This window comes from Tetrao urogallus (assembly GCF_951394365.1).
Source record: "Tetrao urogallus genome assembly, chromosome: 6".
Classification (NCBI taxonomy): domain Eukaryota; kingdom Metazoa; phylum Chordata; class Aves; order Galliformes; family Phasianidae; genus Tetrao; species Tetrao urogallus.
This window is the reverse complement of record NC_136819.1, coordinates 44,781,680-44,808,894: the sequence shown is the minus strand read 5'-3', so window position 1 is coordinate 44,808,894 and position 27,215 is coordinate 44,781,680. Positions and strand designations below refer to the sequence as shown.

The 27,215-nt window shown below is 36.8% G+C and overlaps 1 protein-coding gene across 1 annotated transcript; it reads left to right on the top strand.

Moving 5' to 3' along the window:
• Window positions 1-385: 385 nt before the first annotated feature.
• TRIP11 (thyroid hormone receptor interactor 11) lies at window positions 386-27,215 on the top strand (the record flags this gene model as incomplete). Its single annotated transcript, XM_079537338.1, has 21 exons — window positions 386-524; window positions 2,678-2,754; window positions 3,930-4,040; window positions 5,176-5,451; window positions 6,110-6,178; window positions 6,840-7,005; window positions 8,592-8,954; window positions 9,907-9,947; window positions 10,416-10,511; window positions 11,228-11,434; window positions 12,396-15,425; window positions 16,276-16,416; window positions 16,622-16,815; window positions 18,037-18,200; window positions 18,499-18,602; window positions 19,345-19,444; window positions 23,807-23,888; window positions 24,634-24,748; window positions 24,973-25,095; window positions 26,166-26,313; window positions 27,007-27,215. The coding sequence occupies 21 exons, from the start codon at window positions 386-388 to the stop codon at window positions 27,213-27,215; spliced, it is 5,955 nt and encodes a 1,984-aa protein (XP_079393464.1).

Here is a 27,215-nt window from a genome sequence, read left to right as displayed (position 1 = left end):
CCTGGAGCGGCAAGGAGCGCCACCTCCCTCGGCTCCGCCACACCGCCCCCCGCGCCTCCGCCACGATCCCGGCATCCTCCGCTGCCCGCCGGCCGCCGCGGGGCGCTCTAGCCGTCCGCGGCCGCTGTCGATGGTTCTCCGGCAGGCGGTGTCATGGCGGCCGTTGAGGTGGCAGCGGCCGGCGCTGCCGGGCGGAGCCGCTGAGCCGGGGGATGCGCACGGCGCCGGCGGAGGGCTCACCGGGAGCGCTCTGTTGAGCCCGCGTAAGAGCTTCGATCTCTCCGGCGAGGAGAAGAGCGGAGGCGGCCACCCCCTTCGGCAAGTCGGTGCTGCCAGGCGCGGAGCCGGGAGCTGCTGAGCGTGGAGGCCTGCGGCCGGCCGAACCATGGCGTCGTGGCTGGGCGGGCTGGGCTCGGGGCTCGGCCAGTCCCTGGGGCAGGTGGGGGGCAGCCTGTCCTCGCTCACCGGGCAGATCTCCAGCTTCACCAAGGATATCCTGCTGGAGGGCGCGGAGGAAGTGGGCGGTAAGAGGGGCTGCGGCGCGGGCCCGTCCGGCAGTCGGGGGAGGGAGGTCGGTGCTGGGCTATCTGGAGCTACCGCCCCTGCCCGCTTTGGTCTGCGTTTTTTTCTGGCCTCAGGATCGGGAGAATAAACAAGCGCGTTCCCAGGCTGCCGTAGGAGAGGCCAGCCAGCGCTGTGTTGGTTACTCTGTAGTTTCTGAATAGAGTGAAGTGTTTGGTTGTCCGTCGTGGAAGTACACGACGTTCTTCTTTCTTTGCGTGGGCCTCGTTTGTGTCAGACCCGGTTTGATGAGCTGCTTTTGCAGTGACCTCATACGGCTGCAGTGCAGCGGTGCTATCGGTCTGACGTGTCACTCAGACCGCGGTCCCCTCTTGGTTTTGTTGCAGATCTTTCGGCAGGGCTGAGGGTATTCTGCAGTGGGCATAAAGAATAGCAATCACGCAGAGCTGCTCGTGCTTCTCTCTACAGAGTGTGGATTTCAACTACCGTGGCTTATTTGCAGCTGTGAAACACTGTGAATGTGTTGCGTAAATCGTGTTAGCAAGCTCACACTGGAACTGTGATGCAGATGGGGCTTTTGGTGTGTGGGTAAAATGCTCACAAGAGAGATCTTTATTCCGAGAAGAAATCTTTTCCTCACTTTTCTGAAGTATATGCTCTTGAATTATTTTATATCCTAAATTCTGTATTGGCTTCATTTGGAAACTTACCTTGTGCTTCCAAGTTGTGCAGTCTTCTGCTGGGTTTCTTGGCTATAGTAGAGTATAAATAGTGATACTGCTTCACAGGTTTGTGCTTTGGTTTGTGTGAAAGAGAGCTGATGATCAGCAGTTGCTTCCAGTTGTACCTGAGTGCTAGCATTGCTAGCAACAGCTTTCAATTCCTACCAGTTTTGGAGCAGTGCATTTGTATGGGATCTTATGCTTACTGACCTGGGGTGTAAAAATCCAACATCATCTAAGTGCTCTGATCCCTAAAGGCCTGCACGTATCATGTGGCCTTAAGAACGCTTTTAGAGCAGTTCCTTTCCTTCCAATGAGGCACTGGCACAGGCTGCCCCAAGAATGGAGGTGTCACCATCCCTGGAGGTGTTCAAGAAAAGTGTTGGATATCACACTGAGTGATGGGGTCTAGAGCAGTCTCAGGTATGGGCTGGTGTTTGGACTGGATGATCTTAGTGGTCTTTCCAATCTTAATAATTCTATGGTTCTCTTACCCTGTCTTTTAATGTTCGCTGTTTTGACTGCTGGCCTAACTCATGATGCTGTTGGTGGATTACAGATGATAACATCTTCAGTTTAATGGCTGTATTGCAGCTCCTGCAGCACTCAAGCAACACTGGTTTTAGACAATGTATAGGAAACTATAAAATACAGCATTTAGGTGCACATTTGTGTTCATTTCAAGTTTTGAAAAAATGTGGAGGTTGCATTCTAGCCCATTAATTGTGATTCCTCGTTAATAAAAGGAAGTGTTCTATTTATACCCACTAAACCTGGGAGAAGGGAGAAGTAAATGTAGGTTATTTAAGGAAAATTGACTTTTAAATAAAGAAGAGCCAAGGGGAGAACAATGCACTTTTTTGTGTGGTCACACTGCATTGCCTTTGTAAATGACAACGAGTCTTAAAGGGTTTGTGCCCCCTGGCATATGGGACAGGTTGGTGTTCTGTTGTATGGGTTTTTTAGCTGTTGGTTTTTGTTTGTTTGTTTTCTTGACTAAATTTAGTCATCACTGTATGTATTTTAGGGAGCTAATCCTTGTTCTGAACCTTCACATGAAATTATTGAGAAATAATCACATGCAACAGTTATGTCAGGGACAAAGTCCTAAATGAAGAACTGACTCAGTGACACGTAACAGCCCAGTGAAAACTACTGTTACACGTATTTTTAAGCTTAATTTCATGCTTTTCCATTAGTTTTGTGATTTGACTTAAAGACTTGATATGAGAGAACTAAATTAAGTCCAGAAGAATTCTGGCCTGAAAAATATTTTCAATAGCATTCTGATAAAGGTAACTTCTCATATTTAGGTGCTAACAAATGTTAAAGCAGTCTAAAGAAAAGATACTTAGTAATAACTGTGGTTTTAAGCAATGTTTGCTCAGTGTTTTGTAAGTTAATAAAACTGAACATTTTCACCTTTCTTTCAGATGCAGCAACAGAGCTACACGTGTCCAATTCCAGATTCAGAGAAATAGAAAGTATTAATGCAGCACAGAAGTCTGAAGTAAGAGATTTCAGAACATTACTGTAATTAAAAATATAAATAAAAATTGTTTCTGGTAAAGATGAAATTTTGCATCAGAGTTCTTCAGCCTTGTGAAAATCTAGAAACAAGGATAACAGTAGTATTAGATTGTGCCACTTTCCTTTGGTGACTAGCTGCCATCATGGTTAGGGGGCAAATTTATTTACCAGTGTTTGTGGTGCATGTTTTCATCTTGTGCTAAATAGTGCAACTGTTCCTACTGATTTGAGAACTTGCGCTGCTACAGTAGATTGGTTGTAACGAGCTTGCAAATGCAAAGTTCTTGTTAAGTTTTGTTAAATTTTGGCTGGCAAAGACTTAATTGTTTTTTAGCGTTTTGTAAATGTGACTCTAAATGTGCAATGCCCAACCACACACGACAGCGTGTCGTTTGCTACAGGCATTGAAGTTGGGTGAGTGTCTGTCTCAACTGGTGCAGTTCTCCTTCTGTCTCCCCACTTCATGCTCCTTTTGACATAGCTACAGATGCTTGTGCTCTTCTGCTGTTTCTCACAATCCCGTTGCTGGTCTTGTGACTTTATGTCTGTAAACCAACCACCTTCATGTATGTCATCTGCTCTCAAGAACACTGAACACTTAGTGTTTTGGAGAGATGACAGTTCCTGCTTCTTTTTTGTGATGATTGGTGACGGTTGTTGACCAATGTTGAAATACTGGGCTGTTAGGGATATTGGCCCCAGTTTATGCTGCGTGGCTATTTTTAAGTTCCACATGTAACTCAGCTTTGAATTTTTCTTCTTGGCCTTTATCTCTGATCACCACAAACTACCACACTATATAAAAGTGGAAAGATTGGGTGTGATCTTGAGTTTTGGGGCCACACTTGGAAGTTATAGTTACTGTGTATTTGGAGTGAAATAATGCAAAATGCCTGTTCTGTTTAGATGATTGTCATTTGGGGTTGGTTGCTTTTTGGTTTTTTTTAAGTCTTCATCAAGCTTACATTTTTCTAGTTCCATAAGAACAGTTTGGATGTGGTGCTCAGGGACATGATTTAGCAGAGGGTTGTTAGATGTAGGGTAGCATGGTTAGGTCATGGTTGGACTCGATGATCTTTAAGGTCTTTTCCAACCTGAGTGATTCTATGGTTCTGTGTTCAGAATTTGCTAATACCCATTTCTCATTTTTCCTAGAACGAGAGGCTGAAAAAAGTTTGTAGTGACTTAGAAGAAAAGCATGAAGCAGCAGAGCTTCAAATAAAACAGTTATCTGTGGAGTACCGAAATCAGCTGCAACAGAAAGAGGTATGATACAAAGTAAATGATGTAAGTACAACTACAGTGTGTTGTATTGCTTTTGTTGTTGTTTAGTTACAGTATATGTGCCCTTTCAGGCGAACTATTAGTCACAGTTCTGAATTAGTGTTATGGTTTGTTTGTTCGTGAATATAGAAACTGACTAAAACATGAATTTAATTGACTTGCATAATATTAACAGAGCTGCCAGCAGCTGGGAGAGAAAAGAGAAAGCTCTGGGAACGTCATTTGTGTATAAGAATTTCTGTGATCGCTGAGAAATGATACACTAACTGCTCTCTAGTTCAGCTATCTTCTGAAGGTGCAGTGTCAACAAACTCTCAGATAAATAGTCTATGGATATTGCAGTTGTTTATCTTAAAGTGTAGAATTAAAGGAAACAGAGCTACCTTTCCTAATTTGAGAAAGTATCCCTTTGATATACACATTCCAGTTTTATTGCCTGCTCTGTAACATGGGCTTTCATAGCTGTGTAAATGAAGAAGGGTGCAAGTGTGCCTAGAATATTATGCAAAATGAACTTTATGTCAGCTTTATTTGTAAATACATGGATGAACAAGATGAAACAGAATTTTGAGATATATAATATTCTGCTCTTTAACTATAATAATAGAATTCTTATGTAAATATGGCAGGGAGTTAATTTTAGTTTGTTGTAAGTAAGCACATTTGCAATACACTGAAATGCTCAGAATAAAATAAATGTTACCACATTATCTTGAGTCAGTAACTGGAGGAGCATCATACGTTGTTTAATTTTCATATCTGAATTAACTCTTGAAATAATCTTTATTTGGTGCAGCCTGTTAGTGTGAATATAGTGAAAGTATACAGGTATCTCAGTACTGAGACGTCAGCAGAAACTTCCACTGAAATATATGTAGAAATACTTAACCAGAAGAGTATTAACACTTTTAGTGTGAGTCTTGTATGAGATTCCTTGTAACTGTGACTGCTTTTCTCATTCAGAAGTGTTTAGAATTTTTGTTCTTTACTTTCTGGTGGAAACGACCACTGTTTTATGCTGGGAGGGAGTTGTATTTCATTGTTCTTTTGTGAAAGTACAAATAGAGCATATTTTGGTATTCTTACTGAAACGGTGCCTTATATTCTATATGTTCAGGTGGAAATCAGCCATCTAAAAGCTCGACAGAATGCTTTACAGGAGCAGTTGCAGAAACTTCAGACCGCTGCTCAGTCAGCACAGTTAGGAGGTGGTGTTTCACAACCAGCCACTACATCAGCCTCCTTTGTTCCTGTGGTTAGACATTCCTCAGGTTTTGAAGGCGATGACATGGATTTTGGGGATATAATCTGGTCTCAACAAGAAATAAACAGATTGTCCAATGAAGTTTCTAGACTTGAGTCTGAGGTTGACCACTGGAAGCAGATTGCACAGGTGAGTGATTTCTGTCTCCCCTCCAAAATACTGTTTGCATCGTATTGGCTATTTTTGGAATGGATCTTTAATATTCATGTTGTTATTTCTACGAATTTTACTTGATGTGATGGAAGGTGCAGCTTAATGATGTTTTAGTCTACACTACTTTCTGACAACAAAATACTATCAAAAGTGATAGTGGGATATTGTGTACTGTTTTCACCTACTTTTCTGCTAGTACTTGCTATGTCAGTTGCAATTTATGATCTGCTGAGACAAGAAAGAACATAGTCTTTCAGGCTGTTGTTGGCATGAATTGTCATTCCTCAAGCTGTAGCCCAGTTTCAGAGATATTTCTTTCTTTATATGGAAAAACTGAAGTAAAATTAGGCAACCCTGTTTCTTTACCAGGTGCAATAATGTCCCCCCCTCCTGCTGTTACACGTTTGCATGTAAAAAAAAAAACAAAAAAAGTCAGTGGAGAATTGAAGTTTGCTTTTTTTTTTAATTAAAATACCCTTCTTCCAAGGGAAATGACTCTAAATTTGAAGATTAGAAGCTTCATGTTACCTTTGTTGTTTTCTACCCTTGATTGCCAAAAAAAGGAAACAATTATTTGAAAAATATATGTATTTATCACAATTTCCACTTGGAGGTGTGATATTTCTTTTTTCAGTCTTCCAAAGTGCAAGGAGCAAATGATGCTGAACAAAGCGAAATATGCAAACTGCAAAATATCATTAAGGTAAGATGACAACTTTGACAAACTTGTCCTAGCTTGTACTTTATTCTTCATGGTTTTGTGTATTGTCACATGATGTGAATAATGTTAAATGCACCTGGACATGTAATGTAATTGTATGTGCTATTGAATGTAATGTGCTAGATTTCAGAACAGCCTAGCATTCTGAGAATGTGGGGGTGTTTCTGTAATTTGATTAACTTAGCTCCTAAGCTTAAAAGAATGCCATCAGCGTTTATGAGGACAAATCACTTTCAGAAGCTGTTGTAGACTTAAGAATGAATTTAGATCTGCAAAGTAAGGTTTTTTTTGTGTTCTCATCTTGCCCTTTTTTTTCATTGAAAGCGCATGATACAAATTCAGATGAATTCCTGAAAGTTATTAGAAATATCCTAATATAACCACTTCCTTTGGAAACAGTTGTAATCTTTATTCACTCTACTATTAAATGTATTTTTTTTGTATTTTTATTATTTGTACAGCATACTGTCTGTGTAAATCTGTATATTCAAGGGAATGTTTTTTTAAATGTAAAAAAAAAAACTTTGACGTTTTCTTTAATAAATCCTTTGATTTTACGAAGGAAAAATGTTGTTTCTTTTGTGTTCTTTCTTAAGTCTCTGTGCTGTACTTTACCATTCTGTTTCTCTAACAATGTTTTTAGGAGCTTAAACAGAACTTAAGTCGAGAAATAGATGAACATCAACATGAACTTTCGGTGTTGCAAGATGCACACAGACAAAAGTTAATAGAGATAAGTCGTCGACATCGAGAAGAGCTGAGTGAATATGAAGAGCGGATTGAAGAACTTGAGAATCAGTTACAGCAAGGTCTTAACTGCATGCTTATTGCTGAGGTTCCTTTCTGATTTAATATGTAGTGAATTGTGGTTAAAGCGTACATGTTACGTTATGCACAGTGTAATAAATAGGAGGCAGATCAGATTTAGGAATTTGAATTTCAACTTTAATTCAGTTTCACGTTTAAGGCAGGCACCTGTTCTCTTACCTTTTATTCACTGTGTTGGGTTGGATCTGAATTATAGCAAGGTTAGAAAATCTCAGCACAAAAATAGTGAGAAGTACTATGTGCTGTTTGGGTTTCTAGATTGAAACTTTGAGGTTGCTGTAAGAACCACACGTGTGTCTATAGTGTGAATAGATTGTAGTGGAAGCTCAGTAGTTATCAGAAGGAGCCTTCATTGTATCTTGAAGGTTCTTCATATTCCATGAGAAGTTGTGTCAGTGGGAATCTCCTCTAGGAGCTTCGTTGCATAAGTATTTAAGATCTACTTCTAAGCCTTTGTTTAACTTGTTAAAACTCCAGCTTCTGAAGATTATAAGTTCTGGTTTTTGTAAGAGATATCAATAAAGAGAGAAAATATTTTTTCAGGCTCATAACTTTCAAGGCAGCACAGGTAACGTATTTCTCAAAATCAGATGACTCATAAAATGTTATCTGTCTTTTATGTACGCTGCACTTACACATACCAGTAGGGCACATTTATTAAAGTTAAAGGCAGGAATCACATCTTTTCTTTACAAGTTGTCTGTAAAACAAATGCTGCTCTCAGCTTTCAAATAATTTTAGAGTGTATCTGATATTTAGTTGGTTCTGTTTGAGAATGTAATATAGACTGGGGAGAGAGGAAAGCTGTCTGAGCTTACACTTGAGTTCTCAGACAGTATGTTTCCATTTTTCTTCTGTACGTTATTTTATTCTGCTTTTTTACACTCTGTAACTTATGTGGAAATTGCCTTATTAGGATTATGCAGAACTATGTAGTACTAATATGTGGATCTGTAAAAACATGTCTGGAAAATGAGGTCTTTAGATGAAAAACTTGGCGCACCATTTGGCAAATGAGGTTATCAAGTAATTTATAATTTTTGCAGCCACTTATAAACTCACGAAATGTAATTCTGTTATTAAGATTTACTAGCAAAAATGTGTTGCATATACGAAGTATTGTACTCTGTGAGAGCCATTCAGCAACTCTTCAACATTAAGTTATAAAGAGTTTTTTTGCGTGAGACTGAATTGGATGAGTTTTGATAAATTAATCTTAGAAAACAGACAGATTGTGTCCTGATAAATTGGCTTCTTTCATTTTTCCCACTCTTCCTGGTCAAGAATGATGTGTTAATGAACTCTTGAACAATGTGTGTCTTGCAACACTTTTTAAAACTCATTAGAGCCAAGGAGATCCAAGTATTTGAAAAACTGTTTATCAAATCAGTCATATGCATGACAGTGCTTCAACTTGATTCTGTTTACTTTAGTTTTCTGTTGATTGACATGTTTTTGTTTTAGATTATCCTTCTGTCAGGAGAAGGGATGAAAGAGACTTTTAAACAAAAGATCTACCGTGCTGGCTTTGATTAGTATTGCAAACTCGATCTGTTTTGCTTTTTAGATGGTGTAAGCACTGATGCCATGGTTGATTCTAAAATTAGTGAACAGGAAAAGACTGCTCAGAATCTAGAAGGAGGGAAAGTGGACAGCTTGCAAATGATAAAGGACCTAGAGGATGAAATAAGAAAATTAAATCAGAAGTTATCTTCTACCAAAGAAGAAAACAAAATTCTTCTGAAAGAGCAAGAACTGTTAAAGGTAGAAAAAATCCAACTAACCCAGGAACTTGAAAGTCTAAAATCTGACTTCAGTATGCTTCAAAGTTCTGTTGCAGAGCAAGGTGCTCTCTTGAAAGAACAGGAGAAGTCTCAATCCAAGACACCGCTACCAGAAGATGTTGTCAGTCTGCAACAAGCACTGTTAGGTACAAAGATGATGTGGGTTTATTTTACTGTTTTTGATTTTTAATAATATGTTGTCACATATTTTCAACTTTATTGCTTAGAATTTACTCTTACAGAATGATAGAGCAGTTTATATTGGAAGGGGTGTTAAAAGATCGTTTAGTTCCAACGTCCTGTCTTGAGCACGGACACCTCCTACCAGACCAGGTTGCCCAGGGCCCCATCTAACCTGGCCTCAAACACATCCGGGGACAGAGTACCCACAGCTTCTCTGGGCTGTCTGTTCTACTGCCTCACCACTGTCATATCAAAAAATTCTCTTGTAATGTCTGGTCTAAATCTCCCCTCTTTTAGATTAAAATGACTCCCTCTTGTTCTATCGCTACGCTCTCTGATAAGGAGTCTCTCTCGAGCTTTCCATTAGGCCTCCTTTAGGCACTGGAAGGCCACTGTATTTTAAGAATTTGGAACTGAATATTCAACTATGTACCTTTAAAAGCTGCTGCTTTAAATAAGGGTTGTTCACTGAGATAAGAGCAGAGAATGTTGTTAGGCCTGGAATGATAAATGTAGAAGTTCTGATGCCAGTAGTGTATCAACTGTGTGTCAACTGTTCAATAGGTTTTTTTCCTTTGAAATAAACCTGGATAGAAGTTTTATTGTAAAAGTACACTTTTTCTGTGATACAACATGGTGTCGAATTTGGCCTTCTGTGCATTCAGTTGTAAAAGGGAACTTCTACTTTCTAATATGTGCCTTTCACTTCTTTAAAAAAAAAAAAAAAAAAAGAAAAAAAAAGAAGTATCTCATTACAATGCTATGAAATGCTATATGCGATGCTATGATTTTCTTAGAGTAGAATTCTGTTGGGCAAGGTAGGAGGATGATTTCGTTTGATTTTTATTTTTATTTTTATTTATTTATTTATTTATTTTTGGAAGTAGTAAAAGTATGTTTCTTTTTCCATTACAGAAGCAGAAAGAGAAATAGCAAGGCTTTCGATTTTAAGTCAGGTAAGGCAACTTCTGAATTAAGCTAACAAAAAGCAGCAACAACAGTAACTTGTGGAAAATACCTGTTCTTAGTAGTATCCATTCTTGTAGCATTCACACTGTGTATAAATAACCTTGTAGTCGAGGAAGTAGTTTTAAATTGGTTTTATAATTACATGTGGAAGTCAAGGGAGCAATACATTCCGCTTTGTTATACTCCACAGTGTTCTCTCTTGAAAAAAACAAGTACAGTTCCACTTAGCCCGCTTTACTTAGGCTACTGTAATATATATTCTTAAAGTATTGTACATAAACTTCCCTTTAAATTACTGGAAAAACAGTACTTTAGACAATATAAAACTGTATTCATATCAGGTTTTTATTCTTCCATGTTCCTCCACTGATATTTATTGGTAAAGAGTTAATACAGTTGATGGTTTTTAAATGCTCTGGATTCTTACCTTAAGTATTTCACTACTGTTTTTGTAGGCTGACAATCCTGTTTATATGGCAGAAGATGTTCAGGCATTTACATTAGATCTCCAAGTTCTTAAAGAAGAAAATCTTAAACTTAGGAATGAAAAGGTATGTATGTTAGATTTCTGATCTGTATTGTTTACATATTTTTTCTACACAGTGGTAAGTATTGGTATATTCAGAATAGTTTTGACAACATTGTTCTAAAATAGCTTTTTCTTCCATGTAGTGCTCTAACATCACATTTTATCTTACTGATGAATTTAATGTATCTTTTTAATTTTTTTTCAACATTCCAGCAAGTCCTTCATAAATTCACACTTGAGAGATATGACTTAGTTTATTTTGTATCCAGAAATTTTTTCAAGTAGGATCTTTTGTATGTTGCATCAATTAAAGACTTCCCATAGCAGTTTTTGTAAGGATGTTTTTCATTGCCCTTGACTCCTTTCTTGCTGTGCATTCTGTATGTTTAAAATGTCTCTGGAAGTTGTAATAGTTTATCCCAGCTGTGGATCCATACTTCAGTAGTGGATGTAACTGTGATTGTCAGGCCATGACTTTTTATGAAGAAGTTTGTAAAGTACACTAACGAGCATCATGAAAGAAGTAATCATGAAAAAAAAAAGTATATATGAATGTTAAAGATGAATACTTCATGATAAAGAATTTCTAATTGGGATAATGTTCCTATAGACTCAGAGATGTTAACATAAAAATGTGTGCTCTGATTTTGTTTTTGAGTAAAATAAGGCATTTCACAGTGGGGCAGTACAAGTTTCGTCAAGAGAGGCTAATACGTAGATTTGTTTGTTTTACTTAAGGAGGAACTTGAGAAGGAACTTCTAAATGCACAGTGTAAAAATGAGAATATTATTTCTGCATATACTGAGGATCAGAATTCAGAATTAAGACAGTTAAAGCAAGATTTGGAAAGGAAAGAACATGAATTAAATGAAAGTATTGCTGAAAGAGAAACATTAATAGCAGAATTGGAAGAACTAGACAAGCAGAATCAAGAAGCTACTCAGGTAACAAACATTCAAATTATTTGTTGAATTTCAAAAATGTATGTTTATATTTGTGTGTGTTTATCTTTTAAGATGATCTTTGTATGTAGATAAGTTATCCCTGGGGCAAATAAACAAATGGGGATATTGGGGCCAGTGTTTCACCATCTTGATGTGAAATCCTAAAGTGTAAGAAACTTGCTTGTTGCAGACAAAGAAATATGACACATCTGCTGCCCATAATGCATATCACTTTCTAAAGTCCAGATAAACACCACATAATTTTTGTTTGTATGTAGTTCAGAGGTTTTTATCCTATTAATACTTTAATTCTTTCTTACGACAGTTTAATTAAGATGAATGGTTTTTAAAAGCTTTTCGTCTTCCTTCCATTGTTTTTCATTTTGTTGACCAGTTAATATGCTGTATCACAACTTCTTCATAATATGGATGTTTGTGGAGCCAAGGTCATGTTATATATAATGAAATTAAAATTATACTTTTACGTCACTGTCTTGTTATACTGACCATTAAGACCAGTCATCATTTGAGGGGCTGCATCTTCAGAACTGTGTTTAATTTTAGGCCTCTCTATACAAGAAACACATCAAGGCCTTGGCGCATGTCCAGAGAAGGGCAGCAAAGCTGCGAAGGGGCCTGGAGCCCAACTCTTAGGAGGAGAAGCTGAGGGAACAGGGATTGTTTAGTCTGGAGTAGAGAAGGCTCAGGGGAGACCTTACTGTTCTCTACAACTCCCTGAAAGGTGGTTGTAGCGAGGTGACAGTCAGCCTCTTCTCCTGTGTAAATAACAATTAGTCATTTAGCGTTGACTACTTGATACTACTTGTTAGCTCAGTTTTTTTAAGTAGAAAACGTTTTTGTTTTCAGGCAAATTTTTAATTGTTCAGAGGATGAAAATCAAATACATACTTCTGCTTATTCTCCTTCTTTTCTAACAAATTCTTGTTTATCTTCATTCCAGCATATGATTACGCTGAAAGAGAAGCTGTCAAGACAACACATAGAAACTGATGGCATCACCAAACAGTTGAAATTTGACATAGATGTTGAAAGAAAGAAAGTAGCAAAATTAGAAATGGAGAAGATGGAAACTATTAAGGAGTTAGATACTCAGAAAGAAAAGCTAAGTCAATGCTCGTATGCACTTAATGATTTGCATATAAGTAAGCAACAACTTCAAGATAACGTTAGAAACCTTCAGGAGCAGTTGAAGAAGGCCCAGGACTGTAACTTGCATAATAAAAGAGAAATTAGAGAATTGCAACAAAGACTGAAAGAAAGAGAGGAGGAACTTTCTCTGTCCTTGAGCAAATTAACAGAAAATATTGAGCAGGCATCTAGCCACAGTAGTCAAGATCTGATTCTGAAAGAAAGAGAAGCAGAAATTGTGAAACTACAGAATAAACAACTGGAAAATAAGCAACTAAATGAAGACTTAGAGAAATCTCTGTCTGATCTCAAAACAGAAAATGGAAAGCTAATAGTAGCCTTTGAAGAACTAAAACAGGAGTTAAATGATACAATTTCTGAGAAGAATAAAGTTTGCTTAGAGAAAGACACAGTTGTGGAAGCTTTGAAATTGGAAAAAAGGCATTTAGAAACAGAATTAAGCCAGGCTGAAAAACAACTTTTTGAACAAGCACACAAGTATGAGCAAACTATTGAGGAGCTATCAAATGCTCGTAGTATGGATACCACTGCATTGCAGCTTGAACATGAGCGCCTGGTTAAACTCAATCAGGAGAAAGATTTTAAGATTGCGGAACTCAAAAGGGGCATGGAGCAGATGGAAGTTGACCATCAAGAAACAAAAGAGATGTTAACTACTAGCTTAGGGGGACAAAAGCAGTTGACCGAACTTATAAAAGAAAAGGAGGAATTTATTGAAAGACTTAAAAATCAAGCCTCCCAGGTGAAGCAGGAACTTGAGGAACATAGGGAAGTTTCAAGAAAGCAGGATGTCTTAAAACAGAACTTAGAGGAGAAAGACAAAAGTCTTGCTATAATGAAGGAAGAAAACAATCATTTGAAGGAAGAAATTGAACGTTTTAAGGATCAGCAAAGTCGAGCAACTCCTGTGGTTGAGCCTAAAACTCTAGATATTATTATTGAACTTGAAAGTGAAGTGACACAATTGAAAGTGATAAAGAATAATCTTGAAGAAGAAATAGAAGTTCACAAAAAAACAATAGAAGACCAGAATCAAAAAACAGTACAACTTCAGCAGTCCTTGCAGGAGCAAAGAAAGGAAATAGATGAGTCTAAATTTCAGTGTGAACAAATGAATGTTACACATGAAAGACTTTCTTTAGAGAAAGATGAGGAAATTAAAAATTTGCAGAAAACAATTGAGCAAATTAAAACTCAGTTGCACAAAGAGAGACAGGTTATTCAGACTGATTCTACTGATCTTTTTCAGGAAACAAAAGTTCAGACACTTAATGGAGAAAATGGGAATGAAAAACATGACTTATCTAAAGCTGAAATTGAAAGACTAGTAAAAGGTATCAAGGAAAGGGAGATGGAGATTAAGCTTCTAAATGAAAAGAATGTTTCCCTAAGTCAACAAATCGATCAGTTGTCTAAAGATGAAGTTGGCAAACTTACTCGAATCATTCAAGAGAAAGACTTAGAAATACAAGCTCTCAGTGCTAGAGTTTCCTCAGCTTCCTATCGGCAGGATGTCCTTGGTCTTCAGCAGCAGCTACAAGCTTATGTCATGGAAAGAGAACAAGTACTAGCAGTTCTAAGTGAAAAGACAAGAGAGAACAGTCAGTTAAAAACAGAGTATCATAAGATCATGGATATGGTGGCTGCTAAAGAAGCAGCTTTGGTAAGGTTGCAAGAAGAGAACCAAAAATTATCTAATAGATTTGAAAATAGCAGTCAAGATATGTTTAGAGAAACTATTCAAAATTTATCCCGTATCATTCGAGAAAAAGATATTGAAATAGATGCTCTAAGTCAGAAATGCCAAACCTTATTGACTGTCTTGCAGACATCCAGTACGGGTACTGATAATGGCTCAGGAGGTGTTAACAGTAACCAGTTTGAGGAACTTTTACAAGAACGCGATAAATTAAAACAGCAAGTAAAGAAGATGGAAGAGTGGAAGCAGCAGGTAATAACCACAGTTCAGAACATGCAGCATGAGTCAGCTCATCTCCAAGAAGAGCTACAAAAGCTTCAAGCACAGATTTCAGTTGAAAGTGATAGCAATTCAAAATTGCAGGTAGATTATAATGGCTTGATTCAGAGTTATGAACAAAATGAGAAAAAATTAAGAAGTTTTAGTCAAGAATTAGCACAAGTTCAGCACACTATAGGACAGCTTCATAATACCAAAGATCTTCTCCTGGGTAAACTTGATTTGGTAACACCATCCGTGACAATGGCTTCCATCATTTCACAGCCTTCAGTCGTGCAAAGCAGCACTCCTGAAGTACTCAGTGATGAATCTAAACTCCTTCAGAAGGAATTGGAACAGCTGAAAAAAAAGCTGCAAGAAAAAGATTCAACTATTAGGACTCTTCAGGAAAACAATCAACGATTATCCGATTCTGTGGCTACAGCATCAGAGTTTGAAAGGAGGAGTCAAGAAGAGACTGATTCAGAGATGAGGCAGATAAGAGAAAAACATGATGTCTTACAGAAATCTCTTAGAGAAAAAGACATACTGATTAAATCAAAAAGTGATCAGTTACTTTCTGTGAGTGAAAATCTTAGTAACAAAGAAAATGAAAATGAACTTTTAAAACAAGCTGTGACTAATCTCAAAGAAAGGAATTTAATATTAGAAATGGATATTCGAAAACTGAAAGAAGAAAATGAAAAAATAGTTGTAAGGTGTAGAGAAAAAGAAACAGAATTCCGAGCACTTCAGGAAACTAATATGCAATTTTCAATGATGCTGAAAGAGAAAGAGTTTGAGTCCCACTCAATGAAGGAAAAAGCTCTCGCTTTTGAGAAGCTATTGAAAGAGAAAGAACAGGTATGTACGTTCATGTTTATTATCTTCTGAAATAAGTGGCATGGTAATGTATTTTCACGTAAATGTACACGTCATGTATTTGCCTGGAATTGGTGACTCCTCACCACATCGCATTACAGAGTAAAAAATGAAAAATCAATGGATGAATGGCTTGTAATTTTAACTGTTCATTTTATATCCATAAACCACATTTTTCATTCATTTGGAAAATATTTAATGAAGAGCTGCTCAGTATTTTGGTTTTGCCTGTTCTGCATTAACTACTCTATGTTGTTTTTATTTTATAAAATTTGCAGAGGTGGCAAGGAGAACTAATTTCTCAATGTTCTTCCTTCAAGTGTCAGTCACTCCAGTGTGGTTGCTTCACAGCATCTCTAGGAGATAAATGACTTCACACATCTTTTTATAGCTGGAGAAGCTGCACTGGAGAAAAAAAAAAAAAAAAAAAAAAAAAAAGGTTTCTCATAATTTGACATATGGAAAAGTAGATACTTTTTTCTCAGTGTATTTTCAGAGAAAGGTTGCAGTAGCTTATTAATTACTGTGAAAGTAATTAATGAGTGAGAATCTTTTCTAAAGAAACAAAAAGTTTCTTTAAAGGGTATCTACTCACAGCAGTTAATTAAAACAGTGAGTGCGTAGTGTCCTTTAGGAATAACTTGTATTTTGTCTTTTAGTGATGAGTGGAAAAACTTCAGAATAATGTTTTCCCTGAAAGTGTTCCTGTGCTGAAGGGCCATGTGTGTCTTGCCCATTTTCTTGTTACGTTAGTATTGTCTTTACATTTATCAAGGCTGATTTCCTTTAGTATAACTGCTGTGCTTGAAAAGCTTTTTTATGTCTTCCACAGGGCAAAACGGGGGAATTGAATCAACTGCTCAATGAGGTTAAATCGATGCAGGAAAAGGCTGCTATTTTTCAGCAAGAGAGAGACCAAGTTATGGTAGCACTCAAACAGAAGCAAATGGAGAGCAGTGCCCTACAGAATGAGGTATGCTACCACATAACTTATAGTTGCAAGAGATAAAGAATAAGAAAATGCACCTATAATATTTTCTGCATAATTGTTGTTAGTAATAACTTGTAAAAGCACTCAAAATCATTACACAAGCACTATGCTTTAAAGTACGTTTTCTTTGCTTACTTTCCTCTATGAAAGCTGATAATACAAGCAACTTAAGGTGTGTTCTACACAGATACAGCATTTGCATGAGAAAGAGCAGCGCCTAAATCAGGAACTGGAGAGGCTGCGTAACCACCTTATAGAAATGGAGGACTCCTATACACGAGAAGCCTTGGCTGCAGAAGACAGAGAGACCAAGCTAAGAAAAAAAGTTTCAGTTTTGGAAGAAAAACTCGTGTCTTCATCTACTGCAGTGGAGAATGCCAGGTAATCTTTTCATTTATCCAGCAATGCCATTGTCTATGAATATTACGCTTAGCTGGAGGATATTGATGACTTCATTTTATTGAATTAGCATTCTGAAGTGTGCTAGGTGCTTGAGAAAACAAAAAAAAAATATTAATTAGTCTCTGATCCTGAATCAGAGAGGCAATATGAAATAACCTTGACAACTGTAATGAACTAAATTTTGTCCTTTTGCTAGCTATAAATATCTCAGATCTTTGACTGATTAGAACTGGAAACAAAGACAATTCCTCAACCCATCAATTTAATTGCATGTGGCAGGGTGAAAGATTCTTAATTGCCTTTAAAATCAAGGTTTCATTCACTTGGAAAGAACGCAGTTCAAAACAGGTGTGCTTGTGATACTCATGTTGGTTTCAAGATGAGTGCACATCTTCATACTTTAGAGTAGAAGGGTGTACAGTGCTGTAAGCATTTATATATTGTTTTAATTATAGTTACAGTTTTCATTCAGAATAATGAAAATCAGAAAATGAAAATTACTCAAGGCTTGTCTTTAATATAGGCATGTTTGTTACTTCAAGCAAAAGATTTCATTTCACTGCAGTTGCCCAGAAGAACAAGAGTATTAATCAAAAAATATATATGTAGCTGCAGTCTCTTCTACTTCCTTAAGTGTCAAAGATAAAGTTTGCTCGTAACATTCTCAGCAAAGAGATTTCTGAGTTGAGCAGAATTTGTTGCGGAAACCAGTCAGAAGTTTGAAGAGTTGAGAGAAGGCTGTGTAAAAACTGGTAGAATATTTTTTAGTTTTTTGCAGGAACGTGTCAAATGTCTTTCAAGAAGTACATCCTATTTTTGTACATGATATGAGCCTATGTTAGGGGGTGCCTTGGTTATCAGGTTCATAAAATTTCTGTATAATGGGAAATTAAATGGATACTCAGTCGTCAGTATGGAGCTGGCTGTACCAAGTTATTTGTGATTGCCTTTAACGCTAGAAGTTGTTAGAAGGGCTTGTTGATTCATTTAGTAATTGAAGCAGACCACTTCAAACAAAAGTTCTTGCAAAAATGGTATTAGCAGGCTTATTTAAAATGTGTTGTTAGGAGATTTTTTTTGTTTGTTTTTAAGAGGAATTCAGGGGATGGGAAGGGAATGTCTTCATTTTGTTGTAGTTTAATTTTCTCTGTGATGATTTTTTTTCGTTGTCTTAAATAATTTATTTCATGCTCATTTAAGTCATCAGGCTAATCTGCAGGTTGAATCCTTGCAAGATCAATTAAACCTGGTTTCCAAGCAGAGAGATGAAACAGTGCTACAGCTCGCCATCTCACAGGACCAAGTGAAACAGTATGCATTGTCACTGACCAACCTGCAGATGGTACTAGAGCAATTCCAACAGGGTAAGTTTTGTCGAGAAATATCAGTCACAGCAAGCATTCTTCAAATGAGATAACTACCATATTTTGGTGCTTTTGAAGTACATGGTTACTTGATCTTCATTTTGATAGCTTGAATTTTAAAATCTTTCATATCTTTTAAGAGATGTGGAAACTGGTGGCCATTATATGACTTAAGAAATTAGAATTCTACCTCACGAATGCCAAATGTGATAATGCTGAGATTTTGCGATTGTGTATCTCAAAAAAGAGAATTATGTATATGAATACTTTTTTTCTTTTTGTATTTTTAACTCATTAGAAGAAAAAGCCATGTATTCAGCAGAGCTGGAAAAACACCAAAAAGAGACTGCAGAATGGAAAAAAAAAGCCCAAAACTTAGAAGAAAAAGTTGCATCACTACAGGTAGACTCAATAATGAAGTTGAACCCAATGAAATTCCATGCTAATTACTGATAGATTTTTTTTTTTTTTTTTTTCCCTTTAACTACTGTGTAAAGTGTTAATTGTCTGTTACTGTATAAGAGCAGCCTGTGTAAGTACAGATTGAGAGAGCTGGGGCTCTTCAGTCTGGAGGAGAGAAGGCTGCGGGGTGACCTGATAGCAGCCTTTCAGCATCTAAAGGGGAGCTACAGGAAAGAAGGGGGTGGACTCTTTAGCAGGGTTGGTGGTGACAGAACAAGGGGAAGTGGTTTCAAGCTCAAAGAGGGTAGATTCAGGTTAGATATAAGGAAAAAAAATTTTACAGTAGGGGTGGTGAGGCACTGGAACAGATTGCCCAGTGGTGTGCTTGATGCATCATCCTTGGAAACTTTCACGGTGAGGCTGGGTTGGGTTCTGGGCAGCCTGATTTAGCTATGGTGTTGCTGTTCATTGCAGGGGACTTGGACTAGATAGCCTTCAGAGTCCCTTCCATCTCTAAGGATTCTGTGATTCTAGATCAAGTTAGATAATTCTTCTTTCTTATTCAGATCAGGGATGGGGCCATGCTGGGACTGAAAGGCCAGCAACATAGCATGCTGGGAATGTTTCCAACCAAGTTATTATAAAGTACAGATTTTTGCTGTGTTTGATCTGTGTTGCATTAGCATAATTGTAACTGAACTCTTGTGCTTCCCTTTTTGTCCTTTTCCTACCTTCTCTTTAGGAAAATTTAGAAGAGGCGAATGCTGCACTGGATGCAGCATCAAGGCTTACTGAGCAACTTGATGTTAAAGAGGAGCAGATTGAAGAGCTTAAAAGAGAAGGTAAGATATTTTTCACCAATTAAATATTTCTAAATTACTAAACATTTTTAAAATTACGTGTACCTTCTGTTAGCTGTCTTTCTCTAAGAAATGCCTTCAAGTTGTTCTTTTTTTTTCTTCTTTAGATACCAAAGCCCTTGAATCAGCTTTAGTTCTGTCTCTTAAAAAGTTTGTGAAATACCAGATGCTGTCACATTTTTTTCGAATTAACTACCATATTTCACAGACAAAGTTGCTGTGAGGTGAAGGATATGCTATTGGTAAAGATGTAGAAGGAACTGCTCTTGTACAGGAATAAGACTAGAGAAATCATGCAAAAGGCCTTATGCATGTCTTTTAGTTTGAATTTTTTTATCTCCTTTCAGATGAGCTTCTGGATTGCTCTTGTTTAGAAATATGCTTTTCATACTGTTCTCTGATTAAATACTTTGACATTTTACAACCTTTGTTACTTTGGATTTGAAGACAAAAATTGGCTAAATGGTAAGAAGAGTTTGCCTGGAGAAACGATTTTGAAAAGGAGGAGTATTTACCTTCTTGAACTGAGGGGGTTGGACTGGGTAACCTAAGGAGGTCCCTTCCAACATAAATGATTCTGTGTCTGTGAATGGCATGGAAATGGGTATTTTCTCTCCTCGCTGGAATGTAAAATCTGTGGTAGGTACATAGCCTTCTCTTTGTAAGCACTTCTAGCATTAAAGCTGTATAGGAAAGCCTAAACAGGCAGAATACAGTGTAGGAAAAACTAGTACCATTTTTATGAATTTCTGCTTTATGGTCTCAAACTTTAATCAAATAGAAAAAACTAAGCGGTTTCTGTATAATGTATTTGAATGCCAGACATCAGTAAGATTTTTACAAGCTCAGACTCAATTAGAGATGATGCAATAACTGTATGAATAAGATAAGATCACTGTGGTGTTTTTTCTTCATTAATATCAGCTTTCATGAGAAAGGAGTTGTATCATTAAGTAAAGCAGAACTTAGAACTAATAGTAATTTTGTTGGATTTCTGTCCTTAAATCTCAGCCCTGGCACGTAATTTTTTCTTCAGTGTTTCCTTGAGCCACAAGGGGAAATGGTCTGTCTAGCTGTGTGACAGTTCTCATATGAGTGTTTAACAGTACCAACTATTGAGGGAGTATTAACATCTTTTTCTTCAATCACTGTTATTTGTGTTATTTGTCTTTTTCTCTTCTGCTTTCCAGCTGAGTTCTGCTTTTTCTTTCCTTCTTTTTCTGTGGGTTACCATATTTTGCTGTTACTGCCATATCCTTTGTTGCAGTCTGACTTTCAGGTGTATATATGCGATAAATATGCAGCAAGAGGAGCCCTCCAAGGGGGCTCTCAAAGAAGAGTTTGAAGGGCAGAGACTTGCTCACATTCTGTGGTCTCAGACCTTCTGATTTTTTTTTCCCCCCCTCAATATCTGTGGGAAATCTGGGGGTGAAGTCTTTTAGTTAAGGGTTGCTATAGGAAGGTGCTTGCAAAATCACCTCTGCTGAATGTAGTGGTAACTCTTTTAGCTCTGACCATATTGAACTAATTTTTGCTATTCATTCTTAAATTGTGATTTGTTTTCCTCTTGGAATATAAAATATTTTCTTAAAATAGACTTGCTTGTGATCTTACAATTAGTGTGAATAGCCATTAAAAAGCCCTTGCATTTTCAGAAGGAACTCAAAAAAGCTGCAGCTTTTTCATAACTGCACATTATTTAAATGTATTTTATCCATAAGTGCAGTTTGACGTCCCAGTGGGCACCATAGTATTGTTTTGAGTTCACATATGAACTTTACAAACTGAATCAAGTTTCACTCTGCATCAATCCACTATTAATTCAGTAGATTTTGTTTTTAATCGGCTGTTCTTTATTATCTCTCTTACAAGAGTCATCACAGTGGAAATGTTCAAAGACTCTGGATTGAAAATAACTTTAACATAGGCAAATTTGGCGCTATTATTTGGAGAGTTCTTATGCTACTGGTTAATTTGATAGCTAAGCTTCCTGAAAGCGTAAGGGATAATGTGTTAATGGGTTTGAACTGAACTGAAAGAAAACTGGGTCTCAGTGTTTTATCAAACCGGCCGTAGTGGCAAGCAATTTACTTGTTAAAAATTGAAAGAAATTGTTTTATAACGGAAGAAGCACTTCAATATTGTTGTAGAATAAATCATTATTTTTACTGAAAAAGAGACCATTCCATTTTTTCTGTTTATACAAGAAAACATATAATGTCTTATTGAAAACTAGCCAAATACATTCCCAGACACGGTTTTGTTGGCCAAATCCTTTGATGGATTTCTTTATGGATTTTTTTTGGCAGGAGAAGTGATTTTAATGGAAAAGTATAAGATGTACCAGATGCAGTTTTTGGGATTGCCATAAATGGTTAACAAATTACTAGAGACTGCTGTAAATGTCTGGTTTACAGCAGTCCATGCTGAATTTTGGCTCAGGTCTTCTTTATTATTCAGTCTTTTCATGCACACGGAGTACATGCTTAAGTCCTTTTCAACTATAAGGTTCCATTTTAGAAGGAAATATTCCATTTAAAAACATGTCCAAGGGTAGAGCTGTAATCACTGTGAATGAATGTAGCCATGTAGCTGTCCTTAAAAGTTGATTCTCTGATATAAAAATTTTCTCAGGAAAAAATAGAAAACAGAAGTAACATTTCACTTCAAAAACTGTTAATTGGTTTGTTTTAAAAAAGTAAAAAGGAAGCTTGCTGGTATCTCGCCAAGTAGAGCAAAACATCTTTCAACATCGTGAAACAAACTTAAACCCTATTTTCAGATGTTGTTTCTCTTTTTTTAATCAAAATTGGTAGTTTAACATTTTAAAATTCTCTTTTATTCTGTGGAAACCTAAATAACCACTCAGCTTCCATGGTTCACCTGCAGTTTCATTCAAATTTGGGGGTCCTGTTTAACCACGCTTGCAAAGAAGCATAATTTTAAGTAATGTTCCCAGCATGACACTAATTAGTTTGTTCTACTCTTTACCTTCCAAAAGTCATATTGGGGAAGTGTTTATGAAAAGTTGTGGAGTATTTGAACAGGACACATGTCGCAGCCTAGCTCTCTGTGTAGATGCACCAGAACTCTCACAGGTTCTCAGGGAGGCACTGCTGTTAAATAGAGAACCATGTAGTGACATGCATTTATTAAAGACTGAAAGTCACATGGAAACCAGAATGGAAAATTTTTATGCATCTTAAATGATTCAGAAATTATAAAACTTCCTACAAGTCACTTTTTCTTCTTCCCTCATTTCCATCTTCTCACAAGAAAAATGTGATTATTTCAAAGAATTTCAAAATACCCAGTCATTCCTACAAATATTTACCAAAAAAAAAAAAAAAAATAATTAATTAACATGAGCTCAAGAAATATTAAAATAAGAGGAAGTTTATGTTGGTTGGGAGTTTTTCCATAGAGTTTGAAAACATCTGAGGAATTCAGCCTTACAGAGAGAGGGGAGAAAAAACTCTTCTGTAACTTCAGGGTAGCAATTGTCTTTATATTGAGGATCTATATTATGTTGTTTGGCTTGTGTGTGCTATTAAGACTTGTGCTTTTATTAGGAAAAAAGTAAATTTAAACATAGCATCTGGCAGAACCAAGGTTTGGTGACAAATTCTGTTTTTGCTGTTCTTAAACTTACCTTCAGTTAATTCTTTGTATCTTGTAGCTGTTCGTTTTCTTCTCAGAAAACAGTTTGTTAGTGTTTGTAATTTGATATAAGTGTCATGTATTTGGGGATATGAGTTTTTTTGTCACTGTGTCCTTGTATCCTTAGTCAGAAGGCTGTGAAGTATTTTAGCTGGTAAAACCTTCTGGAAATTCTTTTTCTTTATGGTGGTGAGCTTTAATTTGTGAAAGATCAGAGTAAGCCAGAGCTCCTGGATGGGGTAATCAGGTGTATTCTGAATTTAAGTTAACAAATAATTTGTTGAAATTTTAGAATTGTAGCAAAATCTATGCTATGTAATTATTGGACGAGAGTGAATATTATTTAAATACATTGAGCTCCAAAGACCTGATGAGAACATGATAAAGAACTTCTTTCCAGTTCTGTACAATCCAGATGGAACTGAGCAGTTCATCAGATCTTCAGCAGTTCTCTGACATCCTGTGTTTCTGTACTTTAGCTTTAAGTATTGTTCTGAAAATTCTAGCTTATGAAATCAAGTAATAATCACTAAGTTGACACTTTTTATAAGAAATTGTGCTGATACTGTTCTAAATAAATATATACATATATTAGCTTGTCTTTATTTTAAAAGACATGTATTACTAATAACACTTTGAAACAAAGTCTGGGATTTTTATTTGCTTTGATATAACATTTTATAGGTGAGATCAGAAGAGAAATGTTAGAAGATGTACAAAATAAACTGATGAATCTCATCAACAGCACAGAAGGAAAAGTGGACAAGTAAGTCATTATATTGGTGTACATCTTTGTTCTTTATTCTTCTTTGCAATGAACAGGTGTGTTACTAAGAGTTGCAAGAGTAGTGCAGAACTGAGCTTCTGTACGTAATCTTGAAATTATACTTTGATTATTTTGACATTTCTCAATTAGTGATTGTAAATGTTAGAATTGATTAAAACCAATGTGTATCAAAATTTGGATTATATGTTTAAGTAGTATTACACTTCACTAGTGTGAGTTATGAAAATGGGGAAAAAAGTTCTTAGTGATCAATTTTTATAATGCATCTTAGGTTTGAATGGCATCAGCTGGCTGCTGTTCAGATTTGATCTCTTTCTGAGTCATCATCATAATCTCTCTCTGTGTTAGAACTGAAACCAGGATAGGCAAATGGGTTCCCCTGCTCATTCCTTAGGTTTGGAACAGTTTAAAGGTTCTCTTGGGTCAAGATCTGGGAATAATATTTTCCTGCATTGTGTCACTTGCATCAAAAGTTGGTAACGTACAATTCAGTTTCATGTTACTGCATACAATACTTACAATACTGTCCAAATCACAGCTCATTGTTTAAAAAGTGTTTTAACTTAGAGGGGAAGGAAATTCATGGCATTCCCTTCTAGTTCCTTTACTGGATTGTTTATTTGGGTTATTGTTGGTTAGGCAAAAGTATAAGGAATAAATGCATTGGAATTTCCCTGTCACCTATTATCTAGGAGCAGACAGTGTAACAGTCTTTGTTCTGCAGGCTCCTGATGAGGAATCTCTTCATTGGACATTTTCATACTCCAAAAAATAAACGTAATGAAGTGTTAAGGTTAATGGGAAGTATCTTGGGTATGAAAAAGGAGGAACTTGATCAGGTAATTCTATGATTCTAATTCATTTGCAGTATCTGAAAATAGAATGACTTGATGCTAAAATAAATGTGATTGTCCTGGCAGTTATAGTTGGTAGCAATTAAAGTTACCTGTTTGTGGATTTTGTGGAATTCCCACATGACTTACAGTGATACAGTGAGCACAGTGATGCAGGTTTTTCATCTGCTGCTTTATTTTGCTTCCTAACTTTTTTTTAAACCTTATAGTTACTCTCTGAAGACCAAAGAGGAGTTACAAGATGGGTGACGGGCTGGCTTGGTGGAGGAACAGGATCAAAGAGTGTCCCAAGCACACCTTTACGACCAACTCACCAGACTGGTTTTAATAGTGTAAGAATTAATCATGTATTTTGAGTGGAAGAACTGGAACAGTTGCATATTAGTGTTTATGTTTGGTTCATAAGTATATTGAGCTCAATTTTTCAATTCTACTTCATCTTACAGTATTTATATGTTCTGTGCAGCTGCTGTGGCATATTTTGTTTTGGGGATGTGCTCCCAGGAATTGTTCCCTTCTGACTAAATAAATGTATAGGTATTGAAGACAATTGCGTAATTGTAAGTGTTGGGCTAATACAAAACTACTTACTGTTCCACTGGCTGCTGAAACCACTGACTTCTTCCAGTATGGACTTGATACTACAAACTGACAGCATCAGAGGTTAAATACACGTGGGAGTCTGAATGTCTGCAATTCAAAAAAAAAAAAAGATCATAATACCATATTTTCATGACAGTGATTCCCATCTGTCCTTTAAATTTTACTTGTCTTAGCTGCTTCAGTTAGTGTCTCTTATGTATAGCATATAAACTTGATAGTTTAAGCTTCCAAATACTGTGAAGCAACAGTTTTCATGATGTGGTTCATGGGAGCAGTTATTCTGTGGAGCTTTCCATTTTGCAGACCATTTAACAATGCATTCAAGATTAAACATTCAAGATTGAGCAGATTGGATTAACTTCTTTTTTGGTTGTTATTCATTGAGTTTGACAGTTTTGTTCAGAAATAACTCCTTTACATTATCTTGAAGCATAGGGATTTTTACTTATTTATTTTGCCCATTGAAATAATGCAGGCAGCAAGTACTTGAGATTTCTGTAGCAGCATAGGTTTTTTGAAACTATTTGCTAAAATCAATAATAGGACCATGGTGGAAGTGCATGTGTTATCTTTAAAATTCATCAGTTTTACATAAATGTTGCTCACTGAGACAACAAATATTTTGTTTTGAAAATAAATTACATTGTTGCTCATTAAGTAGAACATTTAAGTACCAGTACAGAGTACTTCAGAGCTTGCTGACAGCTGCTTTTTAAAAATATATTTATTTATTTATTTTTAATTTACTGATGCTCCTTTGAAAAGCATGTAAGATTTCATAACAAGTAGCTTTTTGTAGTCTTTTTCAGAACTGTTTGTGAAATTCCTTGAAACAGAGTCTTGCCCAAGCCTTCCTCCGCCCAAGCTTTCTGTTCATGATATGAAACCTTTAGGAGCAGCAGGAACTGGTAAAACTAGCAGTACTCCAAGCAGCAGTCAAATACCAGGTAACAATTAAAGAAAATTTGAAATTATGCTGAGAACAAATTTATTCACTACAAATAATTTTTTTTTTTTTTAATAACTTGACCAGCGTGCTAACATTGAGGACTCAAGACTCAGTTGTGACTCACTGTCCGTGATCTTTATTTACATGAGTTCTCTTGAAGCTGACCTTGGGGCAGCTGCCCCAATACAGCTAGGGTAGGAAGCCTGAGTGCTGTGTGATAATGCATGTGTATGGACCCTTCTGTCTTTGCATAGTGCTGGAGTCAGTGTGACAGATACTTTGTGTTTGATTGCATAGGTGAAGTGAACCTTCGCATAGGGTGTTTGTGCTCCATGTCACAAAAATGTATGGATTTTATTGCATATCATGAGTTTCTACTGAATTCCATGCTAACAAGCACAATATGGTTGGGCATGTTCTGGAAGTGCCATGATTTTTTGACTGGTGACTTTTAGTGTAGACACAGGAATTGTTGAACAAAAGAAGCATTGGGGCAGGTAACGTTCAAGATGAGAGAAGATAGAAATAAGTCTATGAGAGTATCTGCAGTCCATGGCAAGCAGATGAAATTTTCATATTGGGAAAGTAATACGCAGTTGTAAAATTTGTTTTAGGGCAAATGCTCAAAAATTAGATAGACTTGCAAAAACTTTCCAACACAGTGGAGATTTTTGTTTGTTTTACATTTCAGATTCTGGAGTCTCAGGAATCAGCAGAAGACCAGATGCAAATCCATTTCTGGCACCTCGATCTGCAGCAGTGCCTCTCATAACACCTGCTTCTACTTCTGGGCATCTACTTATGAAACCTATTTCAGATGCTTTGCCTACTTTTACACCACTGCCAGTGTCCCCTGATGCCAGTGCTGGTGCTGTACTAAAAGACCTCCTAAAACAATAG